Genomic DNA, 20487 nt, shown 5'->3' on the forward strand with positions numbered 1-20487 from the left:
GGATGGGACTGGGAGGGGTGGGTGGGGAGCAGAGGGAAGGACCAGGAATTGGATTGGACTGGACTGGACTGGGAAAGGAGGTCAGAGGGAAGGAGCAGGAGATGGATGGGACTGGGAGGGGTGGGAAGCAGAGGGAAGGACCAGGAATTGGATTGGACTGGACTGGGAAAGGAGGTCAGAGGGAAGGAGCAAGAGATGGATGGGACTGGGAGGGGTGGGTGGGGAGCAGAGGGAAGGACCAGGAATTGGATTGGACTGGACTGGGAAAGGAGGTCAGAGGGAAGGAGCAGGAGATGGATGGGACTGGGAGGGGTGGGAAGCAGAGGGAAGGAGCAAGAGATGGATGGGACTGGGAGGGTGGGAAGCAGAGGGAAGGAGCAGGAGATGGATGGGACTGGGAGGGTGGGAAGCAGAGGGAAGGAGCAAGAGATGGATGGGACTGGGAGGGTGGGAAGCAGAGGGAAGGAGCAGGAGATGGATGGGACTGGGAGGGTGGGAAGCAGTGGGAAGGAGCAGGAGATGGATGGGACTGGGAGGGGTGGGAAGCAGAGGGAAGGAGCAAGAGATGGATGGGACTGGGAGGGGTGGGTGGGGAGCAGAGGGAAGGACCAGGAATTGGATTGGACTGGACTGGGAAAGGAGGTCAGAGGGAAGGAGCAGGAGATGGATGGGACTGGGAGGGGTGGGAAACAGAGGGAAGGAGCAAGAGATGGATGGGACTGGGAGGGGTGGGTGGGGAGCAGGGGGAAGGAGTAAGAGATGGATGGGACTGGGAGGGGTGGGTGGGGAGCAGAGGGAAGGACCAGGAATTGGATTGGACTGGGAAAGGAGGTGAGCAGAGGGAAGGAGCAAGAGATGGATGGGACTGCGAGGGGTGGGGAGCAGAGGGATGGACCAGGAGATGGATGGGACTGGGAGGGGTGGGAAGCAGAGGGAAGGAGCAAGAGATGGATGGGACTGGGAGGGGTGCGTGGGGAGCAGAGGGAAGGACCAGGAATTGGATTTGGACTGGGAGGGGTGGGAAGCAGAGGGAAGGAGCAAGAGATGGATGGGACTGGGAGGGGTGGGTGGGGAGCAGAGGGAAGGACCAGGAATTGGATTGGACTGGACTGGGAAAGGAGGTCAGAGGGAAGGAGCAGGAGATGGATGGGACTGGGAGGGGTGGGAAGCAGAGGGAAGGAGCAAGAGATGGATGGGACGGGGAGGGGTGGGTGGGTGGGTGGGGAGCAGGGGGAAGGAGTAAGAGATGGATGGGACTGGGAGGGGTGGGTGGGGAGCAGAGGGAAGGACCAGGAATTGGATTGGACTGGGAAAGGAGGTGAGCAGAGGGAAGGAGCAAGAGATGGATGGGACTGCGAGGGGTGGGGAGCAGAGGGATGGACCAGGAGATGGATGGGATTTGGAGAGGTCAGGCACAGCAGAGGGAAGGAGCAAGAGATGGATGGGACGGAGGGATGGTGAGCAGAGGGAAGGAACAGAAGATGGATGGGACTGGGAGGGGTGGGGAGCAGCGGGAAGGAGCAAGAGATGGTTGGGACTGGGAGGGGTGGGGAGCAGAGGGAAGGAGCAAGAGATGGATGGGACTGGGAGGGTGGGGAGCAGAGGGAAGCCTACTGGAAAGAAGACACTGCATAAAACAGAAGACACTGGGATCAAAGCGAATAGAAAAACTAAATGATCAGACAACAAAGGTAAATAAAAGTTTATTTTATTCATAATTTATTAATTGAAATGTGTCAGCTTTTTGAAATGTGCATCTGTGATATTTTGCCTGTAAATTTCATTTCCTTCCTCCATATTAGCATATTCATTTGCATATGTATATATGCAAATGATATGCTAATATGCTCCGCCCATTCTTTGCCCCCCCCCAAATGAAACAGTCAAACTACGCCTATGGAGGCGGGGCTGGTGGTTGGGAGGTGGGGATAGTGCTGGGCAGACTTTTATGGTCTGTGCCAGAGCCGGTGGTTGGGAAGCAGGGCTGGTGGTTGGGAGGCGGGGATAGTGCTGGGCAGACTTATACGGTCTGTGCCAGAGCTGGTGGTTGGGAGGCGGGGATAGTGCTGGGCAGACTTATACAGTCTGTGCCAGAGCCGGTGGTTGGGAGGCGGGGCTGGTGGTTGGGAGGTGGGGATAGTGCTGGGCAGACTTTTATGGTCTGTGCCAGAGCCGGTGGTTGGGAAGCAGGGCTGGTGGTTGGGAGGCGGGGATAGTGCTGGGCAGACTTATACAGTCTGTGCCAGAGCCGGTGGTTGGGAGGCGGGGCTGGTGGTTGGGAGGTGGGGATAGTGCTGGGCAGACTTTTATGGTCTGTGCCAGAGCTGGTAGTTGGGAGGCGGGACTGGTGGTTGGGAGGCGGGGATAGTGCTGGGCAGACTTTTACGGTCTGTGCCCTGAAGAGGACAGGTACAAATCAAAGTAGGGTATACACAAAAAGTAGCACATATGAGTTGTGTTGTTGGGCAGACTGGATGGACCGTGCAGGTCTTTTTCTGCCGTCATCTACTATGTTACTAAGTAGCACAAGGCAGAGCCTACCCACTCTCCACCCCCAGTCCTGACCCAGAACTATAAAATAAATGCTGGGCCCCTGTAGATTTGACCCTGGACCCCCCCTGCCAATGACCCTCTCGACCCCCCCCCTCCCGCCGTCAACCCGCAGTCGCCGTCTGCTACCTTTGCTGGCTGAGGACCCCAACCCCCGCCAGCCGAGGTGCTCTTATTCCTTCGTTCTGTTTCTGAGTCTGACGTCCTGCACGTACCTCGGGCTCTGGACCCCCCCTCCCGCCGAAGTCTGGCTACGCCCCTGGTGCATCCCATGGTAAGGTATTGTTGGCTGCGGTAAGCATGCGTTAGTGCTTATCACAGCTTAATAAAAGGACCTCTCTGTCTCCAACTTAAAATGATCTCCCCCTACCCCCTGCAAGCAGCTTCAACCAACAGATTTCTCTGTCCCTTCTCTGGCTGTTTCTCTGCGACTCCTAGTTTATCCCTGCACTTCTCTCTCTCCCCCCCCCCCCACCTCCCCAGTTCTCTCTCTCCCTATCCTTCAGCAAGAACCCCAAACTCTCTTTGCTGTTCTCTTTCTCTCCCCATCTTCTGTCATTTCCCCGCCCCAACGACCTTCAGTTCATCCTTTGTCCTCCAGAACTTTTTCTCTTCCCCTCAGGCACATACCCTCAGTTCTTTCTCTTCCCCTCATCCCCACCAAAGTATGTGCCTAGCTCTCTTTCTTTCCTCCTCTCCAAGCACACCCACACAGTCCCAATTTGCTCTCTATCAGGGTTGCCAGCTGGGAAAAACTTTCCCAGCCCCAAACGAGCCATAAACCCGCCCAAAAGCCGCCCGTAGCCAATCCCCGTCTCCCGCGTCACCAAACCCCGCCTCCCGCGTCACCAACCCCGCCCCCGCATCACCTAACCCCGCCCCCGCATCACTAACCCTGCCTCCCACATCACTAACCCTGCCCCCTACGTCATCCCTGACGTCACCCCGCCCCTGAAAGGCTTCTATTGGTCCAATTTGGACCAATAGAAGCCCCGGAAAAGCTTCTATTGGAGCAAATTGGACCAATAGAAACCCCGGAAAAGCTTCTATTGGACCGAATTGGACCAATAGAAGCCCCGGAAAAAAAACGCCGAACTCGCACAGCAGCGACGGGAAAACCGGCCAAAAAACCGCATCCCGCGGCCGGCGAAATTTTCCTACCGCCGCTGGCGAAAACCCACCCAATTGGGCAGTAAAATTGCCCACCTGGCAACTTTGCTCTCTATTCCCCCCCAGCACATGTTATATATCCCTCAGATTGCTGTCTGTCCCCACCCCCTTGGCATCACCTGGTTGTTTCTCTCTCTCTCTCCCCACCCCCTCAGCACACAATTGTAACTTGCTCTTGGTTTCATGCCATGCTGATCACTTGCACGGCTGCCGAGGGGAGGAGGCAAAATTCCCCGGGCCTGGGGCCCCAAGGGGGGCCTGGCATCGGGGTCTCTCTCTCTCCTGCTCCTGATGGAAACCGGGTGATCGCGTCCCAACAGGAGCAGGAGACAGAAAACTCCGGTGCCGGGTCCCCCCTGGAGGCTGGGGATGACCTGGAGGAGCAGACACAGCAGACTGGCGGGGGACCCTGCCAACAGAAGAGATTTTCCTCCAGCGCTGCTCTTCTTCACAGTCTGCCGCATTGCCTTCCAAGCGGCTGATTTCTCCTCAGGCCACGCATGCTCTGTTTTGAAAACAAGCATGCGCGTCCTGAGAGAAAAAGCAGCCGCAGGGGCAAGCCATGCGGCAGAGAGAAGAAGAGCCGCGCTGGAGGAACATTATCCTGCTGACTGGGCCTTGGGATCCCCACCAGCCAAGGTATTACAGTTGTGGTGGGTGGCGGCAGTGACAATCCATGGGAGGGGCGGTGGTGACGATCCTGGGGGGGGGGGGGGGGGGGCTGGGCCCAGAGGTGGCCCTGCTCCAGGCCCGGCTTAGTCTCTCTGCGGCCCTGATCACATGACAAAATAAGGAGAAGAGCGGCCTGCATATTGAGTTGCATTCTCTTCTGCCACCAAGACTCTGCTGATTGGAACCATGGCTGTACTGTGTCTGCACAAATCAGGACACCAGAATGGGGGAGGGGGGATAAGCATAGCAACCAACTTTTCAGAATGATTGGGAGTGCTAAACCAATTATAAGTTACCCCTCCTTGGGCAAAGTAAAGGCACCTGCTCAATATTGGGGGTGCTGAACAACTCCCAGCACCCACAGAACTGGCACCTATACAGAGGAAGGTGATGTGACCAGACAGGCAACCTCTTTCTATGATCCGTGTTGAGGAGAACAGGAAGCCGTGCAAGCCACTGTCACTGCTTCTCTATGGTCCTGGCAGGGGCGTAGCTAGGTGGGGCCACGGGGGCATGGGCCCCCACAGATTAAGCCCTGGCCCCCTCTACTTTGGACCCCCCCCTCCCGCCACAGACCTCCCGCCGCCCCTCCCCTGCTGCAGCCCCTCCCCCGTCGCCACCGCCACCAGGTACCTTTGCTGACGGGGGTCCCCAACCCCCGCCAGCTGGTCTTCTTCAGTGCCGGTCCACTCCGGCGCCTTCGCTGATGATCTGTTTCTGACTCCTGACGTCCTGCATGCACGAGGCTACATACAGGACGTGCACGGAGGACGTCAGGAATCAGAAACAGATCAACAACGAAGGCGCCGGAATTGACCGGCGCTGAAGAAGACTTCGGCTGGGCAGGGTTGGGGACCCCCGCCAGCAAAGGTACCTGGTGGCGGCGGCAGCAGCAGCGATGGGGGAGGGTCAACAACGGTGGTGGGGGGGCAGCGGCGGGATGGGGGGTCGAAGGTGGCGAGGGGAGTCGGCGGCTGGGGGAGGCAGGCTAAACTGTGCCCCTCCACCTCTGATTTTGGACCCCCCTCCCGCCAAGGTCTGGCTACACCTCTGGGTCCTGGGGCAGAATTCTATCCTCGAGGGAAACTCTACAGAAATTCTACATTGCGCAGAATTCTCCCTAATTAACTTCTATCTCCCTTGCTGCAGTTTCAGTCTATTACTTTTTTCTTTTCCCACAAGAGACGGAAAAAAACTATGGGATCTTAGGATTTTTGCCTGCAACCTTGCATGCACCTCATCTTGGACACCTTTAGCGGGAAGAGATCAAATTCTAAACCAATAACACTTTTCAATCCAAAAAGGGACCTTATCACTGAGCTGAAAGAACAGGTGCCCTAAGCCAGTGGTTCCCAAGTCCAGTCCTGGAGCACCGGTTGCCAGTCAAGTTTTCAGGATATCCACAATGAATATGCATGAACTTGATTAGCATGGACTGCCTCCATTATATGCAAATCTCTGTCATACATATTCATTGTGGATATCCTGAAAACCTGACTGGCAACCGGTGCTCCAGGACTAGACTTGGGGAAACACTGCCCTAAGCCGGTGCTTCTCAACCCAGTCCTTGGGGCATGCCCAGCCAGTCAGGTTTTCAAAATATCCACAATGAATATGCATGAGGTAGATCTGCAGACTAAAGAGGCAGTGCATGCAAATCTATCTCATGCATATTCATTGTGTGTATCCTGAGAACCAGACTGACTAGGTGCGCCCTGAAGACTGGGTTGAGCAGCCCTGACTTAAGGATTCACAGAAATGACTGTAGAACAGCAGAGACATACGACTGTTGTTCATCTTCACGCAGTCATTCATCAGTCATGTGGATGTTGCAAAAAAAAAAAAAAAAAAATTCAACAACACAGCTAATTGTTGTGGGACACTTAGATTCAAACTTGGAAAACAGAAGGCCACATGACTCTCCCTACTGTGCGGGAGTAGGAACACTTCACAGAAGTGCAATTGAATACGCTGAGCTTTTTTTCCTGCATCGACAGTGGATTACAATTGTAGCAGAAGCCTTGCTTTCACTCTCTTTGAGCGTAATATTCGTATATTTATATATCACAAGACTCCTGAAGAAGGCGTTTGTAGCGCCGAAACACGGCTGTGTTGAGTCAAGTGTATATTTAAATAAAGAGATTGTTCCTAACCTACGTCGCCTACTAGTGTTGTTCAAGATCCTACTCCTCCTACTCCCCCTTTCCTCAGATTCTACTTTTCGTAGGAATTTGTGTACCTCCTCCCATGTGGTGGTTTGGCTTGCTGCTCTCCCTACTGTGCTACAGACTCCATTTCCAATACTAGAGTAAGAGCGCCCCCATGTGCTGGAGGAACTAACCGGCAGCTATTCGGTAGTGCTCCATCCAATCATCTAGAATGTTCTTGGCCTTCCTCTGCAGTTTTCTCAGTTCCGTGATTGTGCTCAAATCATTTGCAGGGCCTATGTCCACCTCAGGTATTTCAAGGGTCTTCACCAGCTCGGACAGTACCAACTGTTGAATATACGAAAGGCAGAAAAGATAATAATTAAAAATGGGGCTAAGAGACGGACTGGTGCCTGCTGAAGATACTTGAGAAACTGAGCTCTGAGCAGCACGAAGTTTCAAAATTTTATAAGGTGGAGGAGTGGCCTAGTGGTTAGGGTGGTGGACTTTGGTCCTGAGGAACTGAGTTTGATTCCCACTTCAGGTACAGGCAGCTCCTTGTGACTCTGGGCAAGTCACTTAACCCTCCATTGCCCCATGTAAGCTGCATTGAGCCTGCCATGTGTGGGAAAGCGCAGGGTACAAATGTAACAAAAATAAAACAGATACTATATTGGAGATTCTGCATGGAATGTTGCTACTATTGGAGATTCTACATGGAATGTTGCTATTCCACTAGCAACATTCCATGTAGAAGGCTGCGCAGGTTTCTGTTTCTGTGAGTCTGACGTCCTGCATGTACGTGCAGGATGTCAGACTCACAGAAGCAGAAGCCTGCGCGGCCACATTGGTGATCCGCAAGGGCTGACTTCTACACTAGTGGAATAGCAACATTCCATCTAGAATCTCCAATGGTAGCAACATTCCATGTAGAATCTCAAACAGTAGCAACAGTGGAGGAGTGGCCTAGTGGTTAGGGTGGTGGACTTTGGACCTGGGGAACTGAGGAACTGAATTCAATTCCCACTTCAGGCACAGGCAGCTCCTTGTGACTCTGGGCAAGTCACTTAACCCTCCATTGCCCCATGTAAGCAGCATTGAGCCTGCCATGAGTGGGAAAGCGCGGGGTACAAATGTAACAAAAAAAAAAAAAAAAGGTGCTCCAAGCTCAGACTTCTGAGAGATGTAAAGTCTGGAAAGATGCTGGAATTGGACGTGAAAAAATGGAGGATCTGGCTAGCCTTATAGACAGTATCCATCTGGCAGGTTTTTAATTTGTTACTACATACAGCCCATTGGATGTCTTATAAGTTCTCGAAGCTCAAAGATGTGACACTGATGATAGACGCCAGATGTGTAAGGTGGCAGTTGAAACCTTTGAACACGTGAAATATGCTTGCTCCCATTTACAAACTTTTTGGTTTGAAGTATGGGATAGAGTCAAACATCTACTGCCTCGTTCAGAGAGAGTTTAACCTATAAGATTTCGATTTGGAAATCTGTTGGTCTGGGAGGCTCATTGCCAAAGGGATGTGCTCAACATCTGGATTTTCTACCATCCACAACGCTTACATTGATCATTAGGAACTGAAAGGATACATCTTCACTCGCTGGAGCTCAACAGTGGAATTTAGTCTGTCTTTTTCGTAGATACAAAAAGGAGGCAGAGGACAAGAGAGAACTGAGTAAGGACAAACATCGCAAGCGGGACTTACAGGATAATTACATGTCTGGAGTGTAATCTTTTAGAACTGTTTGGATGCTTCTGGTTTTGGTTGTTTGTTTATATTGTTAAAAATGACTAAAGAGGTTTGAACTTCAAAAATGGTGCACTTTTCTTCTGGCGTGGATGAAAAGGAAAGACAACAAATAATGGAGAGTGTGAGTCTCACATCATTCAGTCTTTATTTAAAACATTTAGTCTATGATGAGAGGAGTCAATGATACCACATAACATCAATCCATGGCACAGAAGCCTCGACACGGTTGTGTTTCAGCACTAGGCCTGTGTCAGGAGTCAGCAGTACCAAGACACAGTTGTAACTCTGATGAACAGAAACAGCCTTGTTGGGTGGGCTTGAAATAAACATCAAGGTCATTGCTTCAAACGTATCTTCCAGGTTGCCCGTGGCCAGCCCCATGATTTTCCTTCTGTATCTTGGTACTGCTGACTCCTCCTGATGCAGGCCTAGTGTTGAACGTCAGCCAGGATTCACATAAGACTCGGCAGCTGGTAAATGCCGAACTAGCTCCTACAGGTCTGAGAGGATCACTTATATTGAATATCCAGAGCAAATTCTGCCCACAACGATCAGCATTTTTTTAAAAAATACTGAACGCCGCAGACTGAATACTGACCAGTTACAATCTAACCCCCCTGTTTACTAAACTGCGCTAGCGGCTGCCAGGTGGCAACGCAGACACAGCCCATTCAAAGTGAAAGGGCTGTATCGGCATTAGCGCACGGCAGCCGCTGGCGCAACTTAGTAAACAGAGGGGTACGTGATCCTCTCAGACTTGTAGGTGGACACCGAGAAGGTTCCAAGGAGGGCTCTCTTTACCTCATTGGTAAATGCCTTCCAATTTAAGAAATCCATGTGCTCATTAACTTACCTCCTTCTTAACTGGCTTCTTTGCTTCCTTCTCTTTGGGCTTTTTTCTGTTCCCTTTGGCTAGTTGCTTAGCTGCCCTGGATGTAAAGTTTTCATTGGTGAGTAGCAGTTCCTGCCAAAATGAAATCAGGAGCAAAAATTAAGGTTGGGAATCAAACCTAATTCTCCTGCACGGCATTGTCGGCCTTTGGACTGGCTCTTCAGCTTTTCCATCCCAAACTCAAATGATTTATAATATAATCATTAGAAACCCCCAAGGACCTTCACGAATGCCCTGAAGATTTCTATAAGATTTATGTTATGTACTTTTTTTTTAATTAGAGAAACAGCCTTCTGTGTTGTCAGACCCCTTGCTAAGAAAGAATTCCACTGCCTGATATACCCTATATGCAGAATTATAAGGTTTGGACCAGTTTGGTGATAATACTGGCTAATACCATTCCCTGCTTTAGAATGTAATTCCATGGCAATAAATCATTATCAAAGTCATGAACAGATTTATTTCTCATGTGCCCACAGGGACAGGATTTTGAGCATCTTTCCCCAGCCCTGGCCCTGCCTCTCCTCTACGTACATAACACCCCATTCCCAACACAAAAACAAAAGTGAATTTCAATGGCCCCAACATAACAGCACCAGAACTGCTGTTGTGACCTCTTCCTAGTAGCCTCTGCCCCCCACCAAATAATCTACCCTTTTCAATAAGGACCACTAAAAATAGCATTCACACGATTTATGTGCCTGATAAGTTAGACAAAACAAACTCTAAACAAAGAAACTGAAAAACACAGGCAGATAAAGACCATATGGCCTATCCAGTCTGCCCATCCATGCCATCCAGTGGCACTCCCCATGGGTACAGCCCAATGAAATACCCCCCCCGGCGCATCAACCCCCCCCCCCCCCGACCCAGTGCCCACCCTCTTCCGTCCAACCAGCTCTCTACCTTTAAAAAAATATCGGAATCCGAAGCGCGGCACAGCGCCTCGCGCCTGCACGTAAAAGAAATGTGCAGCGTCTCATCGGGCCTTCTCTTGCTCTGTCTGTCCTGCCCTTGCGGAAATAGGAAGTTGTGTCAGCGGAGGGCGGGACAGACAGAGCGAGGGAAGGCCCGATGAGACGCTGCACATTTCTTTTACGTGCAGGCGCGAGGCGCTGCGCCTCACTTCGGATTCCGATATTTTTTTAAAGGTAGGGAGCTGGTTGGACGGAGGAGGGTGGGCACTGGGGAGGGGGGGTGTCAATGCGCCAAGGGGGGAGCACCCCCCCCCCCCCCGAGCTGACACCCGGGGCGAACCGCCCCTCCCGCCCCCCCCGATATGCCAGTGATGCCATCTACTCTCCCTATCACTCCCTTCGAGATCCTATGTACTTGTCCCAAGCTCTCTTGAATTCAGATACCGTTTTCAACTCCACCGTTTCCACTGGGAGGCCATTCCATGAATTCACTACCCTTTTCATGGGGACTGTGGTCAGTGGCGTAGCCATGGGTGGGCCATGGCCCACCCTATTTGGACTCTGGCCCACCCAAAATTGTGCACTCTTGCTATGGCTTGCAGAGGTCCTCAAACCCCGTCAGCTGAAGATTTCCTCCTTCTCAGGCAGCCAGTGCTCTTTCAAACGGCAGCTGGCAGCACTTGCCTGGAGCTGAAACCAACACCAGCCCCTCTTCACATGCTTAGTTTTCATGCATGCCCACCCACCTTGGATTCAGGCCCACCCAAAATTGGCTGTCTGGCTACGCCCCTGCTGTGGTGTGTGAAAGGAGGGCAGCAGCTGCGGCAGTAGGGGGTGTGGCAGCGCAGCGATGTGGGGGGGGGGGGGGGGGCCCAGATCACTCTCAGTCCGCCCCTGCTTAGTGGTCAGAGATCCAGTAACTTTGGGGGATTTTGATCTCCGATTCCTCCTCTCTCTCCTCCTCCACTTCCAGGGCTTCTCAACCACTCGTTGCTGCCTGCTTCCTGCTACGATTCTCCTCCACTTGAGCATTCTGTTGGGTAATGCAAAACAATTACTTTGCCCCCCTCTCCCCCCCCCCCCCCCCCCCACACACATTTGGAAAAATTCCTCCCTAAACTACTGAGCTCACGGTTGGTGTTCACATCATATATGTAATATTGGTGCCACAGGATCCCTCTAACGTCAGTAACAGACAACTCTACAGACAGGATTATCATAAATACAGAGAGAGATGTGAAAAAAAAAAGTATGTATAAATGATGGTAGGGAAATAGTAACCGTAAAGAGCAAAACCTTTATGAAAGCAGTGCCCGGTATCTGAAAAAGTGTATACCAGTCCGAGGCAGGCTTAAAATAAATAGCTCCTACCTGTTCCTCCGACTGTTGGGGCACCACACCCTGCAGTGACGAGACAGATAACCTTATGCTCTCCTGTTGGCATTTAAAGATTAGGCTGATGGCAAACTGCCCTGCAATTCTCACTGTAATGTATTCATTAATCTACAAGAAACAGAACCAACAAGGTACATATTCATTGGAGGAAGGAAACTTAGGGACAGGCGCTCAAAATCCTGGAAAAAATGGCACTATGTGACAGCTCATTTTTTAGGGCTCGATATTCAGCCCGCAGTGCTCAGCAATTTATAAGCGATTAATTGCCGTGGGCTGAATTAACATCGCATATTCAATGCCAGGCCATGTCCGGACTGTGTCATTGAATATCTGGAAACGTTCAGTCATCTTTAAGTAAACTGGGCATCAGACAATATTCAGACTGGTGACCGGTTAGCGGGGTGGATAAAGATAGGGCAGCCTTCTTGCTGTCCTAATTTTATGCGCTTAATTAGTTAATTAGTTACGGCCCCGTGAAGGGGCGGGGAAACCTGTATTATCGAAACAAGATGGGTGTCCATCTTTCGTTTCGATAATACGGTTGGGGACGCCCAAATCTCAACATTTAGGTCGACCTTAGAGATGGTCGACCTAAATGTTGAGATGGTCGACCTTAGAGATGGTCATCCCCGGTTTTCGGCAATAATAGAAACCGAGGACGCCCATCTCAGAAATGACCAAATCCAAGCCTTCTCGCTGTCCTAATTTTATGCGCTTAATTAGTTAGTGGACTGAAAATCGCCACTAACTGGTTAAGTGTGACCTCTGCCCAAGCTCCACCACTGGACCATCCCAGCACCAACTGGACAGTACTTGGGCAGTCGCTGGTAATATACAGCAGCAATAACCACTTAAATGCCACTGAATAATGCTGGACGGCCAGCTTAGTGAGGTTTAACTGGGATGGAGCAATTGACTTCATTATACTGAGCCATAATCACAAACGTCTAATCTTTCACAAGCTGATAAAATAACCTGGAGGCCATGTGGCTCACCAAAGGGAAGTCAACATATTGTAAATATTTAAAAGCAACCACTTTGAGGCAGTTGGTTTATTCTTAGTTAGCAGCTAATTACAGAGCTGCCAAGGGGGCTGATCTCTTATATGGGAGATTTAGGACCTACCCCACTTTGCCCATAACTCCGCCCCACCCATAACTCCACCCAGCCCCACCCACAACTCCGCCCATCCACACCCACAATGCAGTGTTGCCAGGTGGGCGGTTTTCCCACCCAATTGGGCGGTTTTCCGCGACCCGCCGCAGGAAATTTTTGCCCGCGGCAGGTTGCGTTTTTTTGGGCTTGTTTTGGGGTCTTTCGCGGGTTTTTTTGCGGTTTTTTTTTGGGCCGCGGGGGGCATGGCTAGTGGCGTTTTGGGCGGGGTTAGTGATGTTCTGGGCGGGGCCAATGACGGGGAGGCGGGGCGGTGACGGAAGAGGCGGGGCCGATGACGGCGGGGGCGGGGTTGATGACGGCAGGGGTGGGGGGTGTCAGGGGCGGGGTTTGACTTTGGGCGGGTTTTGGGCTCGTTTGGGTGGGAAAAAATTTTCCACCTGGCAACCCTGCCACAATGGCATTTAGCGGGACCAGCGGCAGCAGGAGATGATGTTTTAGGAAGGCCTCTCCTGCTGCTGCTGCCTGCTGCTGGAAGGCGAGGCCGCTCAGCAGGAGATCCCAGCTCCTCGAAGGGCATGCAGGAGATGATTTGCAAAAGCGGGAGCCTCCCACTAAAAGCAGGAGATTTGGCAGATCTGTAATTATACTGTCTGTCCGTGGTGATGTGATCTAGGTAGGGAACATGGCTGTTCTTTGCCTGCCATCAGTCTCAGCGCTGGTAGAGAGATGGGGTATGAAACGTCAAGCAAACCAGCAGGCAAAACACAGCGAAGGTGACAAGGATGACGCAAAGCAAACAACCAATGGACTCAGAGTTCACATCAGTAGCTTTTTTCAAAATAAGATGGACTCAACACGAATCGTGTTTTGAGCACGCTTTTACCAATACATAAGACTGGCTTTTCTGTTGGCAGGAGGTGAGAGGACAGCAATGTAGTTGCAGAATGAATGTGAGTTGTTCTATTAATAACCTCTTGGTTTGCCTGTGACTTTTCTGTTCATAGTATGGAGTTATGCTTTTAATGTATTGTAACCACTAAATAAGATTGAATCTCGGTGTGGAACAATACACAATCATTAGATATAACTAAACGATAGTTTCCACGTGTTAAATTACATAGATGTTTACATCGAAGGAAAAAATGGCCTCACAGAGCTCCTGGATTAATGCAATCTAATAGAGCTGAAACGGATCTTTATATGATCTTCTGTTCATCATTGGCCATAAAAAAAACCTTCGAGAGTGCTATACATTCAATAACTGGCACTGTAGCAATTCAAACGCTATTTATTATATCCACAGTAACAGTGTTGTGCAAAAAAACATTTTTTTAAGGCTCTCAAATATGCTGAGCTGAAATGTATAGACAATTCATACGGTTGAAAGATCACTTATCTTTCAAGTTCTCTTGCTGCCGACACTGTAGCTTCTGTTGGTAGAGCTCATTTTTTTCTCCCCTCGCCCCAAGCCGACGATGGCCAGCGTTTCGTTCCACTGCCTCAGGGTGTTGAGAGACAGAGAATAGCTTGACTAGAGCCAATTTCAAAGTTGATCCACCACCTTGACCCTGAGGCAGTGGCACGAAACGCTGGCCATCGTCAGCTTGGGGCGAGTGGAGAAAAAATTAGCTCTACCAACAGAAGCTACAGTGTCGGCAGCAAGAGAACTTGAAAGATAAGTGATCTTTCAATCGTATGAATTGTCTACACATTTCAGCTCAGCATATTTGAGAGCCTAAAAAAATTTTTTTTTTGCACAACACTGTTACTGCGGATATAATAAATAGCGTTTGAATTGCTACAGTGCCAGTTATCGAATGTATAGCACTCTCGAAAGTTTTTTTTTATGGCCAATGATGAACAGAGGATCATATAAAGATCCGTTTCAGCTCTATTAGATTGCATTAATCCAGGAGCTCTGTGACGCCATTTTTTTCCTTCGGCGTAAACATCTATGTAATTTCATACATTTTCAACACGTGGAAACTACTGTTTAGTTATATTTAATGTATTGTAAACCATTTTGTTTTGCTTTTACAAGTTAGGCGGTATATCAAATTTTAATAAACGATCAATATTCCAGTTCTACTGTTCCCTGGGTATAAGAAAAAACAGGATAGTCCTGGTATTTTTAAAATATTAACCCCCCCCCTTTTTTTTTTTTACTGGGTGGCAGTCTCTGTGCCCTCTCATCTATTTTGATAGGATCCTGCCTCAAACCTACATGCCAGTTTATGGGTCAGGTGTGATAATATTTTAAAGAAAAGCTAGTTCTGCTTTAAATTACTATTAAAATATTTATATCTCACCTATCATAATACTTCTAAGCAAGTTACAACATAACGTTCATAATAAAATTAACACAACACTTATAAACACAATTGAACAGTTCTCTTTAAGAGAATAACAGCGAGGGAAAGACGAGCATTTATAAAATATTAGAAATCTTGTTGTTGATAATTTGAAATAGAGTAAATGTTTTTGAAAAAAAAATGACAGATCCAAACCAAAAGTGCGGCAAAGAGAAATACTAATTACCTGCATGACCACGGACTCACTAAGCCTCCCAGTCAGGGGCCATCTCCATTCCTTTGTTACCTCTCCTTCCTTATCCATTGTTATCCCTCCTTCTTGGTTAAACATCAGTACTATAACCTTACTGAAAACAAAAGAAACATGAAGCTTGTTTATACAATGGCTTGATGTTGCAGAAGAGGGAGATTTACAGCTGGAAAACAAAGTTCAAGAAGAGGATTAAAAGAGATTGGAAGGGAACACTAGGGAAGGGGGGAAACAGCACCAGAGTCACCAGACGTACCATGTTTTCCCTGATGATGTCACACAATGCTTTTTTAGCAAACCCTACAAAACCTGTTTGAGGAACCTTACCATCATTTGGGCTTTCAAGCTATCCCAATTAGCTTTCAAAGGTTGCCCTTCTTCGTCAGATCGGAAATAAGCAAATGTTGGTAGATGACAGTATATATAAGTGAAACATCAAAGGATTCCAGTGACAGTCTGACAGGATGGGGGTGGATAGGTGAGAGACAGGAAGAGTCGGGTGGATGAGGGACAGGGAGATATGCAGTGGCGTAGGAAGGGGGGCTGCCACCCAGGGCGGGGCAGTTCGCAGTTGCACCCCCCCCCCCCCCGGGTGCAGCATAATGACACCCCCTTCGGCGCATCGTCACCCCCCTCCCGACCCAATGCCTACCCTCCTCCGTGCAACCAGCTCCCTACCTTTAAAAAAAATATCGGAATCCGAGGCGAGGCGCAGTGCCTCGCGCCTGCACGTAAAAGAAATGTGGACCGTCTCATCGGACCTTCTCTCGCTCTGTCTGTCCCGCCCTTGCAGAAATAGGAAGTTGCGTCAGCGGAGGGCGGGGCAGATAGAGCGAGGGAAGGCCCGATGAGACGGTCCACATTTCTTTTACGTGCAGGTGCGAGGCGCTGCGCCTCGCCTCGGATTCTGATATTTTTTTAAAGGTGGGGAGCTGGTTGCACGGAGGAGGGTAGGCACTGAGTCGGGGGGGGGGGAGCTGGCAGGGAGCACCCCCCCCCCTGAGCTGACACCCGGGGCGGACCGCCCCTCCCGCCCTCCCCTTGCTACGCCACTGGAGATATGCATGGAGATAGGAGGGTGACAAAGCAGTACAATTTCTAGAAAACCCAGATCTTTGTTAAGTCCTGTCTGGTGGGTGTCAAAAAATATAATCATTCTGACTTCAAAGATCTTACGTTCCTGTATTGTTTTAAAGTTCCCTTTAAAGATTCTTACCATGAAATCACTGGTACAGTGTTCTGGTTTTGTAAAGTGCTGCCCCACAGGCGTGACATCTTTATTGGTACTGGCATTTTTCATATGGTGTCTATGTGAATTAAATCTCTTCTTTAGCATCTGACTTGTTTCTCCAATGTAGCAGCCTTCGTTGCATATTTTTACACGGAATGATATATACCACATTGGAAGATGATTAAGTTATGTCCAATAAAAAAGGTATCATCTTATTTTCTTTTCCATGTTTTATTTCTATTGATTACCTTTAAAAGTAGACTAACACGGCTACCACACCTCTCTACTCAAGCTATCCCAATGAAAATGCATGAGATCAATTTGGAAATATTGGAGACTCAGCATATGCAGATTTTATCTTATGCATATTTGATATGGATATCTTGAAACCCCGACTGGTTGTGGGGTCAGCAGGACGGGTTCGGAAACTGTTGACTTATGCCATGCAGTTATGACACAGTCTGTCATTTCTACCACCTGTTAGGTCTTCTCACACATTCTGAAAGCAGGTAAAGAAACATTATTCATGCACCAGTATTTATGACTTCTTATTTTCTATTATAAAATCATTTGCCGTTTTATTTTTGTTACATTTGTACCCTGTGCTTTCCCACTCATGGCAGGCTCAATGTGGCTTACATATTGTATACAGGTACTTATTTGTACCTGGGGCAATGGAGGGTTAAGTGGCTTGCCCAGAGTCATAAGGAGCTGCCTATGCCTGAAGTGGGAATCAAACTCAGTTCCTCAGTTCCCCAGGACCAAAGTCCACCACCCTAACCACTAGGCCACTCCTCCACTGTTGCTACTATTTGAGATTCTACATGGAATGTTGCTATTCCACTAGTGCAACATTCCATGTAAAAGTCGGCCCTTGCAGATCACCAATGTGGCCGCGCAGGCTTCTGCGAGTCTGACGTCCTGCACACGTGCAGAATGTCAGACTCACAGAAACAGAAGCCTGCGCAGCCTTCTACATGGAATGTTGCTAGTGGAATAGCAACATTCCATGTAGAATGTCCAATAGTAGCAACATTCCATGTAGAATCTCCAATAGTAGCAACATTCCATGTAGAATCTTCAATAGAAGCAACATTCCATGTAGAATTTCCAATAGTATCTATTTTATTTTTGTTACATTTGTACCCTGCGCTTTCCCACTCATGGCAGGCTCAATGCGGCTTACATGGGGCAATGGAGGGTTAAGTGACTTGCCCAGAGTCACAAGGAGCTGCCTGTGCCTGAAGTGTGAATCTAACTCAGTTCCCCAGGACCAAAGCCCACCACCCTAACCACTAGGCCAGTCCTCCTAGTCCCCAAAAGTGAAAAACAGGTCTGGCTAAGCAGCAGAATGGGTAGGTCTGGGAAGCCTTGGCTCAGCCAACTTTTTGCTCTACATGGGAGACTGAGGACCAGCATTGAAGATTAGTTCCCACCCCCCCCTCCCCCGCTAAAAAGGTGTTTGCTGCCCCTGATAACCAAAATTTGCAAACCAATCTATTTCTTGGCCACTCCTGTCTTTTACATATGTGGTTCTTCATTTGCATTTGGAGGCCCGGGTCCGGGGAATTTTGTCCCCCCCGCCCCCCCCCCCCTCTCGGCGGCTATGATTGAAGGAGCAGGAACTGTTCCTTTTATAAAGCCTTTTCCACATGTAAACAATGTGTCGCATGGCCTTTTATCAAATTACATGGCTACATACATGTGTAAGAAGTGGACACACCGCAAGATTGCACCTCTTTTGAAGTAACCTATGTGCAGGTGTTCTTGGAGGCGTAGTTTTGGTAGAGCATGTATGTCTGGATGTTCCAAAAGACACATGTGGAGTGCCAAAAAGGCACTTATTTGGAATTTATTCTCCAAAGGAAAGTAAGGGCCCCCTTTTACTAAGCCGCGTAGGCACCTATGCACGCCAAATTGGAGTTACGGCCCGGTTACCGCGTGGCCCTTGCGGTAATTTCAATTTTGGTGCACGTCCACTACACGCGTCTGAAAAATATTTTTATTTTTTGGCGCACGTAATGGACGCACGCCAAGTGGCATTTGAAGCGCATAGGTCATTACTGCCCAGATTCTTTACCACTAGGTCTATGGCTGGCGGTAAGGTCTCAGACCCAAAATGGACGTGCGGCAAATTTCATTTTGCCGCACATCCACTTTCGGCCAAAAAAAAAAAAGAGGCCTTTTTTACAGGCGCGCTGAAAAATGGATTTGGCGTTGCACCCAAAACTACAGTAGCGCAAGCCATTTCTCAGCGCGCTTTTGTAAATGGATCCTCTAAGTGCCTCGTGTAACAGAGATGCTCCTATATTTTAGGCACCAGGCCATGGAACTGCAGTAAACACTTGGGCATAGTGAAGGGTCTCTTGTGAGCACCATGGTATCTTTAGCATTGAAGGTAACTTTCTCGCATTGGAAATCCTTGCACCAAGCCACCTACCAGGAATGGTGGCACTTAGTGCTCCAAATCTACAAATACGAATCACACCTTGCAAAGACATCTTCTCGTTTTGCTGCATATCGGGAGAAATGGCTACCACTTGTATCATATTCCGGAATTGTACAGCGATAAGCACTCAATTAGATGTATTTTATGGCCTATGCATGTTTTATACTTTGATCTGTACCCTCCAGCCCCCTCCTCCCCTTTCCCTTCTTTTTCTCTTTTCTGCCTATCTCTTTTCTTAATTTTAAACCTAGATATGGATAGTTACTTCTTACATGTGAGCTCCGGTATTGCCTTACTTTGTAAATTGTTACTTGTTGTTATGTTGTGAGCTCTTGATTGTATTTGTATTGAAAATCAATAAAAGAAATTAAACTAAAAAAAAACAACAACCACCCATGAATAAATTTTTAGGATTCTTTTGCACATAACCACGCAGCCCGCCCATAGTCCACCCATGTGTCCACCCATCTGCAGAGTACATGCCATCGCATTTAAACACCATGTTTTAGAGTAGCGTGCTGCTGGAATATTGGTATTTACACATATACATGCATGTGCGTATATGCTGGTATGCTCATTATTTTCACGCTTTCGTAGAGCCGAAAAGTTGGCTCTTTCAATGCACATGGAAATTTGTGTAAGAGAATTTATAGGCTGCCGAGGAAGTAGAAGAGAAGCCTAATGGTTAGTACAGTGGCCCAAAAATCAGGGGAACCAAGTTTGATTCCTACTGCAGCTTCCTGTGATCCTGAGGAAGTCATTTAACCTTGCATTTCCCCAGTACAAACTTACAGCCCTGTTTACTAAGCTGCACTACAGGCACGCTAGCGTTTTCACCACATGCTAACACTGGAGACGCCCACAGGAATATATGGCTGCTTCCAGCGTTTAGTGCGTGCTAAAAACGCTAGCGCACCTTAGAAAACAGAGTCCTTAGATTGTCAGCCTGCTAGGGACAGAGAAAGTACCTGCATATAATATATGTAGACCACAGAAAGGTAGCATATCAAATCCCCTTAACCCTTTGCAGGAGCCCGTTTCAGAAAGGCACATTGGTAACAGTCTTTTTTGACATACCAGGGGTGTAGCTACGTGGGGCCACGGGGGCCTGGGCCCCCCCAGATTTGGCCCTGGGCCCCCACCGCCGAATCTTTCAACCCCCCTTTCCGCCGCCGCCAACCCGCCACCGCTACCACCACTTTTGAGCCTCCCCACAGCGCCCCTCTCCTTTCGACCCCCCTTCCCGCCGCCGTCAGGTACCTGTGCTGGTGGGGGTCCCCAACCCCCGCCAGCCAAAGTCCTTTTCAGCCGGTCTCCCGGACGTTCAACGTGCAGGACGTCAGGATGACTCACACAGAAACAGAATCCCAGGTTTCCACATCAGCTCAGCAACGCGCCGGCCCAGAGACCGGCTGAAGAAGACTTTGGCTGGCGGGGGTTGGGGACTCCCACCAGCACAGGTACCCAGCGGCGGCGGGGGGGGGGAGGGTTGGCGGTGGCAGGAAGGGGGGTCAAAAGGGGAGGGGTGCCGGGGAGGGTCAAAAGTGGTGGCGGCGGTGCCAGGGGAGGTCAAAGATGGTGGGGGGTGGGGCTAAAATGTGCCCCCTCACCTCGGCCTCTGGCCCC

The 20487-nt window shown here is 49.5% G+C and overlaps 1 protein-coding gene across 1 annotated transcript in view; it reads right to left on the bottom strand.

The window, feature by feature from the left end:
• Positions 1-15163, bottom strand: part of LOC115477784 (uncharacterized protein C3orf20-like) — a 49231-nt gene extending 34068 nt beyond the window's left edge. The window contains exons 1-4 of the mRNA XM_030214864.1: positions 15158-15163; positions 11480-11611; positions 9153-9263; positions 6734-6887 (exon numbers count right to left, since the gene is read on the bottom strand). Of these exons, the coding sequence (XP_030070724.1) occupies positions 6734-6887; positions 9153-9263; positions 11480-11611; positions 15158-15163 (403 nt within the window). The remainder of the gene's footprint in view (positions 1-6733; positions 6888-9152; positions 9264-11479; positions 11612-15157) is intronic.
• Positions 15164-20487: the final 5324 nt, after the last annotated feature.

Source organism: Microcaecilia unicolor, chromosome 9, assembly GCF_901765095.1.
Source record: "Microcaecilia unicolor chromosome 9, aMicUni1.1, whole genome shotgun sequence".
In the NCBI taxonomy this organism is placed as follows: Eukaryota; Metazoa; Chordata; class Amphibia; order Gymnophiona; family Siphonopidae; genus Microcaecilia; species Microcaecilia unicolor.